A 21,950-nucleotide genomic window follows, 5' to 3' on the forward strand; every position below is an offset into this window, starting at 1 on the left:
CAAACACCTCGTGTCCAACTTATGTACATACATGGTACAAACTACGAGATACAATTTTGTGCAAGTCATTTCTCAACTTTCAATAAAACAGAAGTCAATTACACATAAGCCAATGCCATGTCGGGTCATGGTGCCAGTCATGTAAGAATTAAAAGAGATGTAAAAAAAAAAAAAAAAAAGAAAAGTAAACTGCATATTTAAACCCCAGTGACATAATTTATAGTGATTGTGAATTAAATTCACATTTCTGTTGCTGGTGTGCAGTAAAAGCAGTCACCCTAATGGGAATGCAGATGTGTTATTTACTGAAGTGATAGAGTTCATGTGGCATAGAGGCATGACTGTAGCCCAAGACATAATACTTAACATTTCTCAATAGCAGAGTATGGTAAACCTTTGTGGGAAATACATATGCTTTAAAATATTAAATTTGAGACAGAATAAAAAAAAAATAAGATAACTATTTAGGGTTAGGTTGCTTTTAACTACTTGTAACGTGGGTTCAAAACCAAGTTAGTGTTCATCAGCATTTCTCTTGGGTGTCAGGAGGCCATATTGTTTGTTAAACTCATGTTTAGGATGTGAAGTCCAGAATAAGTTCAAAGGAGCGAGAGGAGGAAGGTATCACTGTATGCAGATGACACCGTCCTTCTGGGTGATTGTACAGCACACAGAGTTGCACTGCATATGTCAATCCAAACAGACTTCACATGGAGATTGTCATCATGCATCATCTGTCAGTTTTGACTGTGGGTATTCAAATGTAGGAGATAAATCTCCATAAAGAGCTGAGTTTCTATCAGGAGCTTTTCTGTGGTCGTTCAGTCCACTGACCTCTGCCTGAATCCCCGGACTCCTAGAAAAGAACACTGGGATCTCTAAAAGGTAAAACGAACAACTTCAAAAGTGTTTTAATTTGTAGAAATCCATGAAGGTTTTTTTCAAAGAGGAAATGCAAGTTTTACATATTTGTAACAAATCTATGGATTTAGTAGAAAACTGGTGGAGGCAGATGGCTGCCTACCGATGAGTCTGTATTCTGTTGGAGGTTTCTTCCTGTTAAAAGAGAGTTTTTCCTCACCACTGTTGGGTTAAATGCCTGCTTATGTGGTAAATGTTAAATGAATGTGTTTCCCTCTATAATATTGTCAGGTCTTGACCGTACAACTATAAGGATAACAAGGTAGAACTGTGCATCTTTTCTGTGTTTCCATTACTGTTCCGTTACAGTGTACAGCTTACCATTAAAAATAGTTACTTTATTGACAGATACCTCATTTACAAAAACTGCTTTGTTTGACTGCAGGAACATTTTATGTACTACTCATTTTGAAAACATCTTTTGTATCATGCACATTGTGCATGTTTGCATTCACACAAAGACTAAAATTATCATCTATCTGCAGGATGTTTTCATTTTTTACATATAAACAAACATTAAAAATATAAACTGTAAGCATGTGTTTATTGCAGTGACTGACTAAAACATCCGTGTATTGAAGCCATAAACTGTTATAAACAGCTGCTAAAAGTCTTTTCCAAATTTGACACATATGGTGAACTGAAAATAAAGTGTTTGGAATTATTATTGATTAGTAATACGCTGATAGATGTCCATCGCGATGCTGAGTGTCAGAGGAGTTGGTTTGCTGCCGTGAAAACAGTGGGTTGAATTCAAAGTTGATGGTCATAAAGTCTCATATAACCACTGCAAAGACATGCAGTGAAAGGATCCTGCCAGCTCACAGGATATAAAATGCGAAGCTGACAACAGAACTATCATAACAATAATGAGATTAGATGCATGCCATCAGTGTGAATTTGCATCAGTTTTAGGAGCTAGACAGGCTTTCCAAAAAACACCTGGCAGAAGACAAATATGACATGCAAAGTGAGCACGTACTGTTTGTGGAGGCAAGTCTAAATAGTTTAATTTGTGGAAGCAAATACAAAAATAGGATTTGGTTCAGTGGATGAAGGGAGCATTTTGTGGAGCTTTTGAAAACCTGACAGTATTTTAAGGATGCTACATAAACTTTATGAGGAGTCGGGTCATGTTTGACCATACACTGTATATAAAAGTACCTTCCTGGTCTAAAAAGGAGCCCAATATTGAAGTGCTTTAAAGTGCAATACCACCGAAGCCCAGTAGGGGTTGGTTCCAAAAAGCCTCTGGCTCCACAGACTCCCATTCAAATTCACTCTTGAAATACAAAGTCAATAATTTTTTTCCATAAGTCCTATTGGTGACAATTGATGACTTCACTCTTTCTTTTTCGTTTTTTAGTGTTCTATCTGTAAAAAAAAAATCCCGTCATTACTCAGCTATTAGGCTTCAAAAAGCTGAATTTTGGGGTGCGTGTCTGTTCGATTGACAGGCCTCTGGTGCAGTCATGTTTCCACTATGGTGTCGGGATCAGATCGAGTCAGACACATCACTTCCACATCTGGCCACTTCTAACTTTCAACTTTCAAACTGCTCTAAACACTCGAGATGGCGACGGCCAAAATGCAAAACTGGAGTTTTCAAAACCAGCAGTTCACAAACCAATGGAGGACGTCATGGGTGGTCGCTGTTTAACTTGTTGAACTGCCCCATTAAGAGGCCCCAAAAAATATTTTTTTGCAGATTTGATATGAACATGTTTATTAGAACTTTAAAAGAAAAACGTTGCATGTTGTCAAAGTACCCTCTCTTTTGACAGACTTGCAACGCAGACAAATGGAAAACAACACAGTGGACGTCCAGAGTCTGGTCTGGTACTACCTGCCCACGGTAGCGGTCGTGCCACCACTGGCAGTGCCGGCTAACGCTCTGGTCATTTACCTCCTGCTGGGAAAACCGGGTATCTGCTCCACCTCAGAGATCTTCACACTCAACCTGGCGTTGTTTGACATGATGTTCTGCATCACGGTCCTCGTTGAGTACATTTATTTCCTGTGGAATCCAACCATGAATACTGGCAGCTTCGTTGCATGGGGTGTGAACCAAGGAGGAGGGCCACTGTTGCTCTGCCTCATGGCTCTGGACAGCTATGTGGGCGTCTGCCATCCGCTGCTCTTCCTCCGGCTCAAGGATCCCTCGCTGCGCCTGTCGTTGTGCCTGGTGGTGTATGTCCTAACTGCTGCAATCTGTGGTCTGATCAAATTCTATTTGCCGAACAAGTGGAACGTAATACTGGTCTTAATTAGCACTTCCATATTGATCATATCAACCTGCAACATCCTGATTCTCAAGTCTCTCCGCAAATCAGGGCCCAACAAGAAGTTGCATCCAGCGAAAAAGCGAGCCTTCAAGTTGGTGCTGTCTTCATTTGTGCTGGTCAATGTCCACTACCTCTCTCCCATCTCAGAGTACCTGCTGAGGGAGTTTGGTTCCACGTTTTTCTCGCCCTTCTCACCTTTCACCTGTGCGGCCTACACAGTTCTCTCCATGAGCAGTTTCGTTCAGCCGATGAGTTATCTCATGCGGACGAAGCAGCTGCCCAAGATGAGGTGTCACTGCTGCCCTGCTGCCGAGACCAAAACTGTTGAAGCAGTCTAGATTGGATCACATTTTCTGACATACGGTGGATGGCAATACTTGAACATTTTATTTATAAAAATGTTACTTTGTTGTTACTCTCCCTTGTCTATAGATACAAACAATAATTTTTTTTTATATTGGTTGGTGTTGTATCTCTTTAAATGCTTTAATGTAAATGTAAAAGGTTTCATCTGTATTCTAAGTAATCGTAGAAAACATGCAACCCAGCCTGAGAGGGAGGCTGAAAAAGGCAGCTGGACTTTTAGAATTGTTGTGAGTTTTATCGAATATTGTAATAGATCTGGTACATATGCTCTGTAATAAGCATGTTTCCACAAATGAAGAAATTGGATATGGAAAATAAAATTAAAATAAATTCAACGACAAGCATGTGTTTCAATGTTTACTTAACAAATCAAACACTTGGCTTACAAACAGGCATGTATAGTCAAAACACCTCAGGCAGTATATGACACTATATTTGTTAATACAAAGAGAAGAGTCAGGTTTTTGGCTTTTTTCTGTCTTGTGAAACACACATTTTACCACATCAGGATGGAGAAGACCAACCTGATTGAAAGTGATGAACTGAAGCAATATGCTCCATGTTGCTCATACGGGTTCATACCAGCAATCATGTAAGAGTATTTTTACAATCTGACTCGTGTGTTCAGGAAATGACACCTATACAGACAGCGAGGTCAAAGAACTGTACAGGCTGTTCAATGACATCCTTCAGATCTGAAAACAAATCTTTGAGGTTTTAGGTGGTATTAGACGTACGTTGTACTTTGTAAATCCTCTGGTTATGCATAATTGAGCTATTAAATAACTACAAGTAAAAACTGTAAATGAAACAAATGACATTGTTTATCAAATACCTTGTATAAACTACAATTATTTCCAGTTTAACTACAGATCGCAACGCACTGTAAAAATGTACTCTTATTTCTATGGGGAAGCACTCATTTAAAAATGAATGGGAACAATATGGCTTCATCTTTCTTTTTACTAATTGTAAATCTGACCAAAACTTTGGCTGCGAGCTCAAAATCTTACTTCGATACATCTTAAAGAAGCACAAATAATTACAAAAAGAATCCTGATCCTGTGTTGCAGTTAACTTTGTCATGATCCAAATCTGAGCTGTCTGGAAACAAGAACACGAGCAAGAAATCATAGATTTTCACCTGAAATCACCTCCAGTGCCTATCATAATAAAAATATTCATATTTTCTTCTCCATCTTCAGTCTAAACGTCCAACGAATACACAAAAACAAAAGTTCGGCAGTTCTGAGGAATTTTCCAGATTTTTAACAGTATATCGTTTGGTGGGTGAGGTTCATGCAGGTGGTTCGATCCTCTACTCCTTCCATCAACATGCCGTAGTGTCCTTGGGCAAGACACTGAGCCCCGAGTTGCTCCTGATAGCAGGTGTGTACCTTGCATGACAGCTCTGTCATCATTGGTTTGTGTGTGAATGGGAGGCGACAGCTGTAAAACGCTTGTAAAAGCGTCCTAAAAGCGCTATATAAGTGCAGTCCATTAACAAATTCAATGATTTTTCACATGAATAGCATGTTGATCATGAAAAATGATTGCCAAGCCGATCCTACAAAACCAATACAACACATGGATTTTCAAATGAACATTCTTACCTAGCAAATAAATAAAACCTTTCTCTCCTGCTTGAGTAGCTCATACAAAATGAAAGTGTACAAAGAAGTAGAAACAAGTCTTTCAGAGGTTTGAATAAAAGGTTTTCAAGTAATCAAGTAGCAGAAATGAAAACAAAAAACTTGTGCTTTAAAGCTGCATATTTTATCTAAAAGATAAAAAGGAATTTTGAACCAAATTTAACTTAACAACAAAGAATACTGATAAAAAGCATTCACTGCTGCCTCTGTATATCTTGTACCTGCCAGGCACAACAAAAAAATCAGAACAAACGTTCGGTCAAAACTGGTTTCAGTCTGTTCAGATATCGAGCAACATGTTTGATTGAGAACTTCGCAAACTGGACCTTTATGTTGTAAAAAATATGAAATGTTAAAATGAATTTAGTGTCCAAAAATGGACCAGGCTTGTTAGAAATAAGCCTGTTTAACTTCATTATTATTACTGAGGAGATGTAACAGGAAGCCTTGAGGGGAACGATTAGAAGCAGCAGCTGCTGGTTTAAATCCCAAAACCACCTAAAGAAATCTGGCGTGTCACTGAGGGTTTAACTCTCCGCTGACTGGGGCAGTCCAGAGGAAATATTTGAAGAAATATTATTTTATCGGGGAGCTCCCAGGTGGGATTGTACGTTGTATAAACATGAATTAGGAAAACCCTGGTAAATATAAATAATAATAAGATTAGATATTATTTTGTGGCACGCTCCTATGACTTAAAGCATAAAGTTGCCGGAACTTTACACTCCTAAAAGTTTGACTAGTTCGATTTTTGGTTTTAAGAAACAAATAATAAAAAAAATAAAATAAAAAAAAGAGATCTGCGATTATTAAGAGCCAAATGTGCACTGCACAAAAAAAGCCCTACATTTTTTTTGTCATTTTAACATACACGATCAAAAACAGCAGAACTTGTCGACACACACACACACACACACACACACACACACACACACACACACACACACACACACACACACACACACACACACACACACACACACACACACACACACACACACACACACGCACAGCTGAGTGACACTTAACATTTTCTCAGTAGTATTTCACCCTGAACAAACCTCGGACCATTTTCAAAGCGTACATATGTATAAATATATTTTCTGATATGTTGGACTGAGCCGTGCCGCCGATCTCGGTGAGCCGTCGAGCCTCATGTGGAGGCTATCTTTCCATGCACACGGAAGCGGTAGAGACACGTATATTCGACGTGACCCCAGTTAGTGAGAACACGCAGCTCCACAAACTGATAAACCTCGTCACTCGGGTTCTGGATGAGGAGGGTGGGGGCACAGGGGAAAAGAAAAGAGAGAGAGAAGATTGGAAATGTCTAAATTAGTGCGCGAGGACATTCAAGAGCAACAATTGCTTCTGCTAACCTCAAACTTCTCCTATAGAACAGGAAGTAATTCGGTCTTTCTGTAAATATCATGGCGATGTGCATTTCGATTTATCAGTTTGAACTTACAGGCAGATGAAACGTCTGCGTTGACTCTCCGTTCTCATTGTAAGTGAATGTCCCCAGCAGGGTGCCTTCCTCTGTGTCATTTTTCATCCCCTGGGAAAGAAGGAAATTATAACTATGTCAGAGTTCACCATCAGAAAGCTGCTTCGTGTGACAGTCTTTCTTTCTCTTAGCTTTAATCTCATAGAGATAGGACTTTACTTTAGTGAAATGTAGCTGACAGTTTTACAGCTTCCAGTCAGAATGATCATGAGTGAAACAAAAAGCAGCAAACCAGAAGCCTAATTCATGCTCCTGAAAAGGAAAGGTGTCCATTATAAAAATGGAGCTTCATTAAGCAGTAGGCCGGTGGTTCTCAACAGGAGGGTCATGACTCAAAAGTGTCGCGCGGCAATTTTGAGTGGGTTGCAGACGTGAAAAAAAAGTGTCCGGAAAAAAGTCAGACTTTTATTTTGAAGTCTGCAGAACTTCTTCTCCTGCACTTTTATTTTTGAAGTTCATACATTTTTCAATGATGCAGTCTGGGTGCGGTAAATGTTTGTTACCAGGGTTGTCATAACAGAAACGACCAAAACTAAAGCTGTCACCTCAGTAGTTTGTTCTCATTTGAGCTTTTGTAAACAGTTAGAATAACATTAGTCTGCCTTTTTATGCAGTTCAAAATAAATAAGAATATTTCATATTTCATACAGTTCAACTTAGAGTGTTGAAATTTGGTGAGCATCAGCAGATTAAACTTGTTTAAAAAAAATATATGCTTGTCATTCAATATAAAACTGCCTTAATTTAATTCGATTTTTAGCCCTTGATGCACATTTGTGGTTTATTTCATTTGTTTAAAATGTGCATGAGTGAGTGGATCAGACATTTAAAACAATTGTGTTGTGATTTAATGACTAAGGAGGTGAGTGGTGAGGGTAGAACAGTTCAGAACCACTGCAATAGGAAATATTTTTAGAATCTAATATCAATTTTTTTCTCACCCATGTCAGTCAGCACTGGGAACCCGTCATTTTTATATATCCAAGTACCAAACTTGGAATAGTATACTTTTACTATATCGCAAAATCGTATATTAAATATTGTACTGCTAGAAATGAAAATTTCAACAATACTGAATCCAAAATTGCTACTAAAGGTTTGACTGACGGGTGTTATTACTTTTTAAATCTGCAATTTATCCGACATCATTTTCGGAGAACTCACGTAGACTTCAAAGTCTTTGGGTGCCGAGTCGATCCGGCCGGTGGGCGAGTTGTAGCGCGGCAGGTGATCCAGCGTCACATGAGTTATCCTTACGGGGTGAGAGAGGGAGATGACAAGAGTGCCTTGGACACCGTGAAATGCCCAACATTTCCCCGGAAGCAGCACCGGGTAGCCCTGGGAGGAGGGAGGAGGAAGAGGGAGGAGGGAGGAAGAGGGAGGAGGGAGGGGAGGAGACGAGGTTAGTAAAACTGACACTGCTGATAATCTTAAAACAGAGAGAGGAAGATGATCGTTGTACCTGAATAACGGTGCGTGGGCTTTCAGACGGATACCAGAGCGGGAAACCAAACAGGGTCACACACGCTGAACGGATACGATACGTCTCCGAACACCTGGTGCTGACCACACTGGCACCTACACACACACACACACACACACACACACACACACACACACACACACACACACACACACACACACACACACACACACACACACACACACCATGTAAAACAGCAGTTTAAGGCTTCTTTGTTGAATCTATAAATATTCTTTGATTGCCTGTAATGCAAAATGAACGAGACGATAATGATCTTTGCAATAAAGAGAAATGAAAGAATGCAATATTTATCAGAAAATGATGAAAACGTAGAAAACAAACCAACATCCAAATGTTTCTGATAGAAATGTGTAAAAACACAAAAACAGTGTGCAGAGTTCATCAAACTGGGTGGTCACAGATATAATTCAACCTTTAACCCCACATTCCTGACCTTGAGTCTCCAGGGCAAAGTCGGCCATTTTGTCGGCCACGGGACGTCCAGAGTCTTCGCAGCCTCCTTTGTCGCGGAGCATGATGGCTTCCTGCTCCTGATTCACAAAGAGATGATACTGTAAGTATGGCCGTCACAATCATTTATTTTAGTTGACGATTAATTGTCATACAATAAAATTGCGATTGATGATTTCATTTTCTGTTCATGTCATGCCATTACAGTACAAGGCCAGTCACAGGTTACACATACACATTCAGCTTATGAAGAAACAAAGAGCCTTTTATAGGCTGTGGTGTTTGGTTTGCAACCAAATCCATCATTTTAATGTTCATGGGTGTTTGTCAAATTGTGGCCAGTTAAACATTAGAATTTAAATGTCTCAATTTAAACAGCTGATGGTGCTAATTGTCCACTCATGCCATTAAACCACGGCAGAAGAAGAGGGCGAAACGAAATGATGTGTCATTAAAGGAGCAACAGTTGAACCTCAAATGATGGAAAACGATGTGGAAATAGTGATGCAAACACAACATTTGTCTGTTTCATCCAAATTTTCTTGACTGTCTCAATTATGCAAAATGATTGTGGTCAGCTCAAACAATCGTGATCACTGCTGAGTGCAATAATTCATATGTAGCCACAGACCTGAAAATAACAGACTTCCTTGTATTGTGATTATATTTACGGTATCTGGGTTCTTTGGCCTGACAGACCATCCACAGTTACCTTGATGCGGTCAGTGAGCCACTTCTCCATGGCCTGTTGGAGCTCTGGGGTGAGCTGGTTGTGGACGGGGGCGGTGATGGTATCAGGACAGGGGGTTGGAGGAGGCATCAGCTGGATGGACGACAACTCCTGGGACAGCTACAAGAGACAGGAAGTCACATTACAATCAAGGAAACAACTGAGAGACAACAGAGGAGACGGGGTTGACTAATATCTCGGCGCTGTTACCTCGGCATTCTGGGCCTCCAAAGTTTGGATCCTGAGGTTGAGACTGGCAGCAGCAGAGTGGATGTCTGTCTGGTAAGCTGACATCTGCCTGCCAAGCCCAGCGACCTTCTGCTCCAGACGCAGCCGGCCGTCTGAGTCCACAGCCTCCACCTGGGATTTCATGTCCTGCAGGTCCAGCTGCAGTCCCTCCTTTATCTGAGGGAAGGAGATCCAAATCACAATTCCATTATTGTCACTGCACAGGGTGCAACGACACTGAAAACAATCCAAGTCAGTGCAACACAAAGGAAATAGAAGTTTAAAGTAAAGACTAAATATAAAAACATAGATATAGAAATATAAAGATATATTTGTGTATTTGCCCGACCCTATGATACCCGTAGTAGTAGTGGATCTGACGTGGGTCTATGTACAATTCTTTATGTATACACGTAGTATAGTAGTTGAATAATATATACAGGACTGCATAGATATGAATATGTACATATGATCTGATCGAGTCAGTTATCACGGGACTTGTGGTGAGATCTGAGGAAAAGTAAAGTCTGGAGGCTCGGTGGTGGAGGAGGTTCCTGCAGAGCTTTCTAGAGGCGTCATGGGTCGAATAAAACTCTACAGAGCTCTTACAGGGTTCATCCAAAATATAAGCAACTTTGAGTTACCTCTTAAAGAAGGCTGTTAATACGGACAGCTTTAGCTTGGACCGGAGAGCTGTTGATACATGAATCTAATAGGTTTAATATCAAGTTTACCACCAAAATATGATACTTTGTACCCGTGAATTTCAAATTAGTAAAGATAACAAAATCTGTTTGAACAAGGCCTCATGCCTTTTGTTTCTGACAATTGGAGAACAGTTGTTCCAGCACTTCTAGAGCTCTTCTAAGTTTGAAAACACAAATAAACAGAGCTACGAAATCATGCTGAAAATCTGCCTTTACTTTCTGCAGTTTCTCATCTTCACCACTAGGTGTTACTCTAGCACAGCTGGGTTTAGTTTCCAATCCTGACATCTGTGGTCAGAACCTTTCACCAACCACAGGGCCCCCATTGAGAACTACGAGAGGAAAAGGACAAAGAGAGGACGGAGGGGATAAAAGAGAAAGAAAGAAAGTGGCCCAAACAGAGAGCGATTCTCTCACCTGGGAGAGAAGGTGTTCCTGCTTCTGCTGCAGCTTCACCTGAAACAAGCACAGTAAGTACTGCACAGCAACATGTCAACGTGGTTTTAAAGCTCACACAGTTGCAGACAAACTGTTTCTTACCAGAAGCTGCTGCATTTTTTCTTCTACAGCAGCAGACACAACAGCTGGGTCCTAGACAAAAAAACAAACAAAAACACATGATAGTATTAAAGTAACAAAAGAAAAATTACAGAGTAAAATTTTTTAATTTGAGCAACCCCCCCCCAAAAAATGGTATTTATTTAAAAAAAAGGAACTTGTAAATAACCTTTTACAGTTTGTTGTTATATACAGTGTACTGAATGCGCTTCATAATAGATATATAGTAATGTAATATAATGTATATTTATCATGTTTGGGCCCCTCAAATGCTTCAGAGATGACTGGAGAACCTCTGAACTTCCGAAAGAAGAAGTCACCAAATCTGAAACCTGCTCTACAAAATAAATGTAAGCTTTTTGCTTGTGTTTGTTGAGTTACTCATATTCAGGTAATGTTACTGCGTGCTTGTTCAATTGTGCAACTACTACGTTTTTATTAATCCCATATGTGAACTCACTTGTACTTGTTTGCATTAATGTCTACATAAACACCCTCCAACACATCCAATGCTGATCAACTCGAGCAGTAAACATAGTGAGCTGCAGAAGATCTGCAGTCGAGCCCTACCACCACAGGTGTAGAAGACATGGTGATGGGTTGAGGAAGAAGAGGAGGAGGAGTGGCGGTGATAACAGGTGGACTCATGGGTTTTGTCTTTGTGACAGTCATGCGGGAGATGAAAGAGGACAACAGGGGAAGGAGCAACCAAATACCTGGAGAAAACAGGAGGGACAGTGAGTTCAGAACAGCACCTAGAAACGCACACAGTCAAACATCACTTCACTCCACGAGCGTCCTAAGATCAAAGACATGTGTGACTTGTAATAAATGAGTCATTTACCGTGACTCATTCAGGTGGAGATGTTTGAGTACGAACTCACCACACAAGCAGAACAGACCGAGTCACATACATTTTACGGCAGACCCTACCACCTCTTCTAACTTCCTGGGGGAAATCCTGAGCACTTCAATCTATGGTGTCCAAGTGTATAGTCATATTGCAAAAAGGTGTGAAAATATAAGCAAATATAAAAAAAAAAGAAAAAAGAATTAGAGCACAATCATCAAAACTCGATAAAATCCTTTTTTTCAGTTTTTTTCCCAGGTGTCCGAGGGAATGATGAGGTGTCTCCACAATGACGACATGCAAACTTGTATCTGGTAAATATTTATATTACTTACATAGAAGCAGGATGAGGAAGAGGAGAACCAGACCACAAGCCTTCTTCATTCGACGGCTGAATAAAGTATTAGCTGCAGGGAAGAAATGCAGAGTTGACTTGGAGCCAAATCACATGCAGCGATTGTGAAAACATAAACCTACTGGTATGTGAGAGAAGTATGTAATGTACAGGCACAGGTCAACACATTCTCTTAACAATGGTAGAATAACAAGCTAAAGAAGTACCTATAGTTCATACAGTACATGAAGACAAACTTAAACAACACATACCTAAAGATGTCAGATGAAGTACTTTTGATTGTCCTGCAGCGGCCATCAATGAGGCTGAGTCTGCCAAAAACATGAGAGATAAATAAAGAGATTATTAGATAATAGTACAAAGACACACCTCAGCGTGCGCGCACACACACACACACACACACACACACACACACACACACACACACACACACACACACACACACACACACACACACACACACACACACACACACACACACACACACACACACACACACACACACAAAGTCCAGTACTCACCGGTCAGACTGTAGAAGGCACTGCTCATTCTGCTTCTGTATCCAGCACCGGGAGCCCCATTGTTACTGCTGACTCTACCGGGAGCAGCTACAGATTTCCCGTAGGTGCCCTCGGAGGACGAGTACCCCGAGCTGTCCACGCCACTCTGACTCAGCTGCTTGTGGTTGAATCTGAGGAGTAATCCAAGCCTGCTGGAGCTGTAGAGCTCAGCGTGAGGGCTCTTCTCCGGAGGTCCTGCGGGGTGCCGTGTGGGGGTCTGGCTCCGGGAGGATGACGGGGTCAGGGCAGGCCGAGGGGTGGCCGTGGTGGGGAAGTAGGGAACGGCCCTCATGGTGGGCTGAGTCTGACTGCTTGAGGGAGACGGACTCAGACCTGAGAGGCAGAAGAGACACGAGGAGGACGATAAATATGAAAGCTCATACTGTGGTACGATGCATTGATTTACTTAAACCTATAGAAAGTGCTGCGATCAATGTTGTTTGAAAGCTGTTTACTTTTGTCATTAAATTATAGAAAAATAAACCTGCAGCAGAAAGCTGCGGTGCATTTTTTCCGATTTTTGTTCATACTAATCTAAACATTTTTACAGGTTAGTTACCTCTTAAAGCTTCATAAAATCATCCATGCTGTTATTATTACTTTTATATGAACAGAATATGATGTTGCTGCTGTACTGTAGTGACTGAATGTTACCATCACACTGGCCTGCAGTGACAGCTGTCTCGGGGGTGGCAGAACTGGCATTGCTATCGGCTCTACTGGAGGTCCGGGGGGCGGCCTTGCGGTTCCCCACCTTCTTCTTGAAAACCCTGAAGAAGAAAGTTGTGTTAGAAACAGGAGAATGACCGCTTTAACATCGCAGGCTGCCAATCAGAATCCAGAATCCAAGCTTTAAACAAAACGAGCCTGAGCACACACACAGAAACACAGTTGCTTACTTGACAGCGTTTTCTCGGTAGGATATGTTTGTCACACTACTGGAGTCAGACTCTTCATCTGAATTGTAGTAGCCACCGGACATCAGACGAGAACTTCTACGAGACATGACTGAAAGACACATAATTCCTCTGATCAGTTGAGTGCTATAAGATACATGTCAGGATTTTTATTTGATGGAGTAAAGTCTTCAGGGAAAACCGTTGCATTGTGTTTGAACGGTTGAAAAATATGTAACGATGCTTTAAAATGTGTCTTAATACGGTTTGTCGTGCAGTTACAGAGACTTCATCTGCCATCTGAAGGTAGATGTCATACACAATCACCAAGTAAGAAGGTCCATAAGCATAGTGATAATAATTGAGCATTTTGTCAATATCTTTCCCCAGTAAATTAGGTTTTGGAGCATTAAATTCCATTTTTTAAACATACAATAATTTCCTTTGACATAAACCGAGGTTATGGCAGCAGATACAATTTATATCAATTCAGTAATCTGTAAAAACATTAGAAAATAATCCAAAATTCCAATTCCCTGGAGCCCAAGATGACTTCATCAAATGTATTGTTTAGTCTGACTAACAGTCCAAAACCCGATTCCAGCAAACTCCCTTTAATGTAAGATCCAGAAAATGGGCTATTCTCACATTAAAGTCATTCGGTTTCAAGTTACTCAATTATCAAAGTGAGTGAAGCCCATAATGTGCATCAAGCTGGAGGAAGCAACAACTGTGATTAACGACTCCGAGTGTCTTAGCTTGATCGAAATCAGCAGCTGTGTTACGTGCATTTGTGATGTCATCACAGACCTGAAACAGCAGAGAGCGCACGTCACACTTTGTGTCAAATTTTTGTGGAGCAAAAAAAGGTCGCAGAAAGCCAATTGTGATTGTGTTGTTGGAGGCGAGAAACGTGCACGTTTTCAACGCATCGTGAGCGAGCGCGTTGTCACGTTGGAGAATCCAAACCACAGTTCAGCCTGTTCGCGCCAAATGTTTCTCCTCGGATTCCCACCTGGTTGCAGTCCTGAGCTGACTCAAAAACACCTCATCCAGCTCGCTGCTTCATTGTTGTAGATTTTCTGCAGCATGTCAAGGGTGTCTATTCCCGATTTCCTGAGTTTGATCAAATATTTGATGTGCACTCTCTGCTCAAATCCATGGTGAAATCACCCGGGTGCACAAACCAGCGGTCACAAAAACACGTGGAACACAAGTGCTGATGTTGACCACGAAATAACTCACTCATGACAGTTATCGCTTGCCCCTGCTTCATGCGCATCCCGGTGTTGAACTCATTCTGTTGGCAACAAGAACTTTTTGATCACACCTCACGTTGGTAGCAAAACTAGCACAATCAGCAGAAAATGTTGAGGTTGTACAGTATGATGGTGGAAGTGACAGAAGAAGTAGTTTCTGTATCTCTTAAAGTTCTAACAAATAACATTAGTCACAGCAATATTAATATTTGTATCAGTTTAAACAGCAGAGGTACATAAAGGAGAAGCTAACAGTGTCCAGCAGCAGTTACAGGTGATGTTGTAGTTTATGTACAGTCATGGGAATATGAGCAGTAAATATCTGACAGATGCTCTCTCAGATAATCTTGGTCGCCGGTAATCCAACTAATCTGTCCTGCTGCTCAAACACTCACTGAGCTTTACGGAGCATAAATAAAAAAGCCCAAACATCCAAACACAGAAACACACGCACACACCAGTTTACAGAACAAATACAGACACCGTTAGTGCTCTACGACGGACACCTTTTCCAATACATAGTACAAAACAGATCCTGCACAGCGACAAATAGCACGCACTAATCCTGCCTTACTTCAACTAGTCCAGCACACTTCAAGAGAGGAAAACATATCCCAGTTCAACAACAGGTGACGTGCAGTCTATTATGAAAGTGGAGAAAGCAACCTGTTTTCAGCTGCTTCTGGTTGTGTACGTTACAAAGTATTTACAAGGGTAACTGTCAGCACAGCAGCCATCACAGAGATTATGTAACACCAGCATCTTAATCGGAGCAATCTCTGGTAAAAAAATGTGTCCTCACAGTGCCGGTAATTAGCATAAACCACAGCTCAAGCACTTCGATGTTTGCTGTGCCAACTTCTGTGGCGAGTTTACTGTTGTACCTTAAATTCATTTACAGAAAACACAAAAGACATTATTCCTTTGGGGTTTTTCTTTTCAGACAGACTTTGTTCCAATATGCCAAGAAGTCCCTGTACTGACTAATCTAACTGTGTTTTCTGTTGAATATTAGTGATAAGAACACGTGACCAGCTCCGCAGATTGTGCCCTGTGGTTTCCCCACACGTCTGAGCTGCAGGTAGAAAACAAGTACAAATAAAACTGAGGAGAATCAAAGTTTAATTCAGTGGTTTGCACAAAATCCTGAAGCTGTGTGCCATCATGAGAGAACACACAGACTCACTGTCAGGAAGAATGAAGCATTTTGATGTCTGATTTCCTGACTCGGCTCCAACCAAGTGGCCAGACCATCTGGCCATGAACGTGAGACGCTACAAAGTCCCAGCGGAGGAAGCGACAGATGTTAGTCCACCTCTGTGACGACCACATCTCAATCTTCTATCTCCATTTTGTTTGACTCCACACTATCAAAAAAAATAAAATCCACCAACCTCCAGATTCTCTCTGTGATCCAATCTTTAACATCGGACTGTTTCCCTTCTCTCAGGAAAAGAGACGTTTAGGCTCAGAACCTTCTCAACATTCAATAAGAGTCCTGATGTCGTTGTCCCGGGACGTGACAGCCGAGTGCAGCCAACGCATGCAACTGAAGAGAGCAGCAGAAGATAACAGAAAGGGAAGTTGTGGCCGTTTGTACCGAGCAGACAGGAAGTAGGTGTGAAAGCACACACGCACACAGAAAGGTTCGCTTCAAAAAAAGGCGCATCTTTTTGCTAAATTTTATTCCTTTGTCAGTGTTGACTTGAATACTCATCACCAATTCAGATGTTTTTCCATTAAGGCCTTCTGTAGCATACACGCTTGATATTACTACTTTAATTGCAGGCATCTTTTTTTTTATTTTATTTGATCTTCCTCCACTGGTCCTGTGCATGCAACGGCTCAACAGAGCCACATGAAAACAAAATGTCACCAACCAAACAGGCGATAACAGCAACATCACACAGTACTTGACGACGCCTATCAGCAGCCCACTGCTGTGGTTGCCACTGACACTGTTTACTGTGAATTCGCACAAACACTTACTGAAACTAAGTACTTTGCAGCAGCTGCAAACAGTCCACACGTGAGATTTCCAAAACATCTCCTTGAACCGTGGAGCTGCATCTTACAAAACTTGCCTTTGTACCTAACAAACATTTATAACACAGCAAACTGACTGCGAGCTATCATTTTATTTGATTAGCTTTAAATGTGTGTCGATAACGTAACCTTCCCTCTTGGGTCTATAAAACCACCATGTTCATGTAAGTGGGATCTTATCCGTACCCGGGGAGAATGTGAACATAGTAAAAGGTGAATTAGTTTCAATTACCTGATGAGAGATACTGTATTACAGGCAGACAATAAAAATGGATGGGGCCGTGCTTTGAAACCACTCAGTAGACTCTTTCATCAGCCAGAAAGAAACAGTGACAAGACTCAAAAATATTTTGACTCCACAGCCACAAGGACGTGTATCTGTAACTAATGACACAATCATGTCCCTTTCACACATTTAGCATTTCTTTCTTAGTGTGTCAAGAGGCTTTGGCTAAGAGTGTAGAGAAGGGGGCAGTTTGTACTTTAATTCCCTCAAATCCCCGCCTCCCCTTTGAGTGGCATCTAGCTCAGCACATTTCCCCTCCTCAACATCCAGAGGACATCCAGCACAAAGCTATCTCTATCTTTCCGCTGCTCCCTGCTTCCTACACTCTTCTGTGGCCTTGCCTTCTTTGTTTCAGAATAATCGTGTCTCCATTTTATCTGAAACCAAATTTTTGTCTTACAATTACCCATTCAACTTGAAAAGCTGCTTTTGTCGTGGAATGGGTTTAATTTAAGCCTTTCTATTTCAATTCCAAGAGTCTCGCTGCTCCGCTGAAGGGCTGCTGAGAGAGCATGGTTGGCCTCAGTCACTTGACTTGCACCACACGACCCCATGTGTCCTTGAGGAATGATTCCTCCGTGTGCACATGGGCAGTCTGTAAAGCCATGACTAGGCGAATATCCGCATGATGGGAACATCCCCCAACAGATAGAAGGAAGCCTGATTCAAGTCAATGAGGCAATCATGTGCAGCAAGAGACAAAAGCTACTCATTGGAAAAATGAACCTGCATTGACCACGAAGGAGGAGACCAGTGGAGACCTCTAACTTAGATTAAAACAAATTTGTCCAACTCAAACCGTCTCAGCATGTCAGGTGTTGTCACTGCTCTGCCCATGAGAAGTGAAATGGAAGCAGTGCGAAACTCATGAGTCTCCTGGAGAGCACAGAGCTGGTTCTCAGATCCCCTCACAGGAATTAAAAGGTAATGAAATCATTATTAAGCAAATACTCTAATAGCTAAATTATTTTGAGTGCATGAGCACTGCTTAACGTGGTGTCGACCCGTGCTAGTAAAACACACACACACACACACACACACACACACACACACACACACACACACACACACACACACACACACACACACACACACACACACACACACACACACACACACACACACACACACACAGGCATAGAAACAGATGTGAACCCTATAAGCCCCTGGAAGGAATCTTGAATGAGTCAAAACATCTCTAGCTGAAGGAGCAGAGGCTGAGATGTGGTAGTGGTGTTTGTCCCGGGAGGGGCAGGGTGGGGCGCTGCTCCCGGTCCAGTATCCAAACCTCTGACACTGGCAGGACACAGACAAAGAGGAAATAATGACATGGTAGTACAAGAGTAGAGGTAATGGTTGGGGGGGGGGGGGAGAGAAAGAGCAAGACCAGAGCAGGACAATGACACTGGGTGTGGAGAGAAAGGCAGTGAAAGAGAAATGAGAGACAGACTGGTGGACAAAGGCATGAAATGCCAAACGGGAGGAAAGATGAAAGAGGAATGTGTGTAAAATAATCCTGTGGGTCTGAACGAGTTTTAGGTTTTCTGATTGAGTGGAAAACTACAGGAACAGCTGCAGAAACAAAAAAAGCCGAGGAGGGAAAAAAAAAAAGTGAAAACAGTGGGAAGGAGCGGGCAAAGAAAGGAATGCAGAGAATTAGTCTCCATCAAACCACAACTGACTGGCAAATGGTTTGAGACTGTGGCTAACATTAGGACATACAGAGTGGATGAGTCATCTGTGTGCACGGGCTCCACACAAAGTACCTCAAGCTGTTTGTGAAGTTTAAATGTAAGTAGTTATTTAGCCAAGCAGCTACCTAAAGAGGTCTGTTAACATCAATGTGAAGCAGATGCTCCCTTTCTGGATTTTTGTAGTCCATTTATAGACGCTGGATCCTGGTTTACAATAGGACTGAGGAATTATGGGCAAGCTGTGGACCCTCTGGAACGACGTTGAGCTCCACAGTTCCTCAGCTGTCCGAGTATCCCTGCCGGAGAATTTCAGGCGGCCACATTCGGTGTCCCCCATCCCTCCTAAAACATATTTATTTCATCAGCTACTACGTCAATTTTCATTTTGTAGTTTTGACCATTTGTTGCTGCAAAATCCTTGTTTCACTGTAAGGCACTTTGTAGCAATGTTTTTGAAAAGTGCTATGAATCATTTCTTAAAATAAATACGTACAAAGTCACAGCAACCATAACATGTTTTTAACTGTTGAACAGACTAATTTGCTTCGGCATATCACCAAAGCGTGTACACCGACCAGTTTCCTAGAGGTGAGTGATCCAGTTTGATAAAATGTCATGTGACTTTTGACTAAGAATGAATGCCCTCATGTCCATGTAGATAAGCAGTAGTGGAAGCACCTCGATGCATTACAATTTTAAAAAATAAAATTTTAGCATAACTGTCATAGGATACGCAATTTCCTCTTGCTTTTTTGGGCCCTTTACTTAAGTAAAAGTAATAATACCACACGAAAAAAAAAATTACAAGTGAAAGTCCTGCAGTCAAAGCCTCACTTCAGTAAAAATGTGTAAGCATTATCAGTTAAATGTAATTTAAGTATCAAAATTAAAAGTACACATGTGGTAAATGCTCCTAATTAGAATTTTACTATCATATAACATTATGATGTTTTATGTATTAATATATTGCTGCATTAATGGGCATTTTAGTGCTGTAGTTATGCAAGGTTGAGCTTGTCTTAAGTACTTTATGTACTAGTGTTTAATCTAAAGTAATGCATCTTGTTCTATGACATGTATCATCTGTTTTTATAGTTTCTGTTCTGTAAGAATCACGTAACTCTAAAAAAGTCAACAAGCTCTGAAAAACGCTGAATTTTCCAGCAAATCCGAGTAGGTTTCAAAATAATGTATTTACCTTAAAAAGAGGGAGACTTTTATCAAAGCATCTCGGAACATTTAATCCTTCAGTGTATCATAAAAATAATCTAATTATAAATCAGCAAATGTGGAGATACGTAGTTTTCAATGGACAGAAGGAGGGTGAGAAAAAACGCCAACCTAAAAGTAACAAGAAAAGCTGTGAGACAAATGAAGTGGCGTAAAGAGAAGATTTAGTGGATGAGTATAAAGTATAAAGTTGCATAACATGGAAATAGTGAAATAAAGTACCAATACCTCAAATGTGCACTTAATTGCAATACTCGAGTAAATGTACTTAGTTACACTCCACCACCATGTTTTTGGAGTAAAATGTAGAACTCGGACAATACAAGGTAAAAAAATATAAATACAATCAAATTACCATAAAAACGCGTATTTATAAACGTGTTAAATATTGCTCTTAAAAGGAAATATCGTTTCAATGTATTTCTATCTTTTAAAGTGAAAGTCTACGTGACGTTATAGCAGCTCAGCTCGTTGGGTTGCAAGTACAACTTATTTAAAGTGGCCGATAACAAAGCTGACCCGCCTTAAAAACAACAACAACAACAACAAACTGTTTCGCAGACAACACATTACGTTACGCATGTATTTATCTTTTATTGTGCCAGTCAGCTGACGAAAGCATCCAGAGATGAACACTTCAACACCGAGTCACACATTTAAGTCATCAAGCGGACACGACAACACGCAGGAGTCGCTCTCATCAACTCACCTCGTTGTGTTGCGGTCTGTCGCAGGTAAACAAAACAACACGACAGACGCAACCAGGCGGGTTCACCAAACTGTCCCGGTCAGGAAACGATGATCCTCTCTGCGGTCCTCGCCAACAACACGCTCCCTTCAAAGCGACATCTCCGCCATGTTCGCGTCTCTTCTCTCAACAAAACTGAAACTTAATTGTTGATGGTATTCCCGAAGTTGCGTGTGAGCCGGGACGGCATGGCTGAGGCACGAAGCGGCGGAACAGACTGACGCCAGCGGTGACAGCTCGGAGGTTTCACCGCTTTGAATGTTGACAGCAGCCGAGCCAAGCCAGAAGGATGAAGGGAGACACTTCCGGCAAAGGTTTACAAAATAAAGTCCTCGTCATGGCATAATTCAGAACAATCATTCAATTATTATTATTAGAATTAGTATTATTAGAATGATTAATATGATAATAATGATCGCTATTATTGTTATTATTAGAGGCAGCAGCAGCAGTAGTGGGCTGGTACAGTTGATGTTATAGTAGTAATATCATGTATTATATAATTAAATAGATTATAATAAGCTATTGATGTATTGTTTTCATTTTTAATTAATACAATTTTTTTAAAGTATTTCCCAAGAATGAATAGACATTTTCACCGGAAATGTGCCTTTTATTTATTTATTTATTCTGTACACGACCATACTTATGATGTTGTACAGTTTAAAACTGTTTCCGGTCTCGTCCTATCAGTTCCTGGCACGGTACGTTTGACAATAACGAATCACATGGCGCCCTCTAATGGCAATAAATGTGCTCTCCAAAGAAAACTTCACTTCAGTTGCTGTTCAGACCTGCAGACACACCGTGGAGCCATCTAACCGTGAGAGGCTGGCAGACAACACCATGAAGTCCTCCAGCACATTAGAGCAGCAACAGGCAATGTTCAGGAACACAGGAAAGCAGCCAAAACTGTGGAAACATTACCCTATTTTAATGTTTGCATCTCATAATTGTAATATTCAAATGAAAAAAAAAATAGGCTGAGTGAATAAATGAGTGAAGCACATAATCCAAATGCTCAAGTCAGAAAATGGGCTTTTTTTTTTTTTTTTACATTGAATCTGTTAAATCGTCTGTGAAATCGTAAGTCCCCAAAAGATGCTGCATGGTTATAC

The 21,950-nt window shown here is 41.0% G+C and overlaps 2 protein-coding genes across 5 annotated transcripts; one reads left to right on the forward strand and one right to left on the reverse strand.

The window, feature by feature from the left end:
- The first annotated feature begins 2,722 nt into the window (after positions 1-2,722).
- Positions 2,723-3,544, forward strand: LOC138615676 (G-protein coupled receptor 15-like). Its single transcript, XM_069689433.1, has one exon. It carries the CDS (start codon positions 2,723-2,725, stop codon positions 3,542-3,544), a length of 822 nt encoding a protein of 273 aa, XP_069545534.1.
- Positions 3,545-3,916: 372 nt separating this feature from the next.
- On the reverse strand, positions 3,917-21,085 carry sun2 (Sad1 and UNC84 domain containing 2). 4 transcript variants are annotated; one of them, XM_069689551.1, is made up of 16 exons: positions 20,794-21,085; positions 13,573-13,681; positions 13,328-13,443; positions 12,635-13,006; positions 12,365-12,424; positions 12,094-12,165; positions 11,479-11,624; positions 10,891-10,941; positions 10,768-10,806; positions 9,626-9,820; positions 9,398-9,535; positions 8,669-8,765; positions 8,194-8,309; positions 7,896-8,069; positions 6,693-6,782; positions 3,917-6,494 (listed from the first exon to the last, which is right to left on the reverse strand). In XM_069689551.1, the coding sequence occupies exons 2-16, from the start codon at positions 13,677-13,679 to the stop codon at positions 6,378-6,380; spliced, it is 1,890 nt and encodes a 629-aa protein (XP_069545652.1). In that variant the 5' UTR covers positions 13,680-13,681; positions 20,794-21,085; the 3' UTR covers positions 3,917-6,377. The 4 variants fall into 4 exon arrangements, with proteins under 4 accessions (XP_069545652.1, XP_069545650.1, XP_069545651.1 ...); XM_069689549.1 differs by lacking the exon at positions 20,794-21,085 and adding an exon at positions 16,223-16,429; XM_069689550.1 differs by lacking the exon at positions 20,794-21,085 and adding an exon at positions 14,815-15,336 and having other exon boundaries at positions 13,340-13,443.
- Between the last annotated feature and the right edge of the window lie 865 nt (positions 21,086-21,950).

This window comes from Brachyistius frenatus, unplaced genomic scaffold (assembly GCF_029030835.1).
Source record: "Brachyistius frenatus isolate BFR_SWC_R1_liver_20210118 unplaced genomic scaffold, ASM2903083v1 Contig_7, whole genome shotgun sequence".
NCBI classification, from domain to species: domain Eukaryota; kingdom Metazoa; phylum Chordata; class Actinopteri; family Embiotocidae; genus Brachyistius; species Brachyistius frenatus.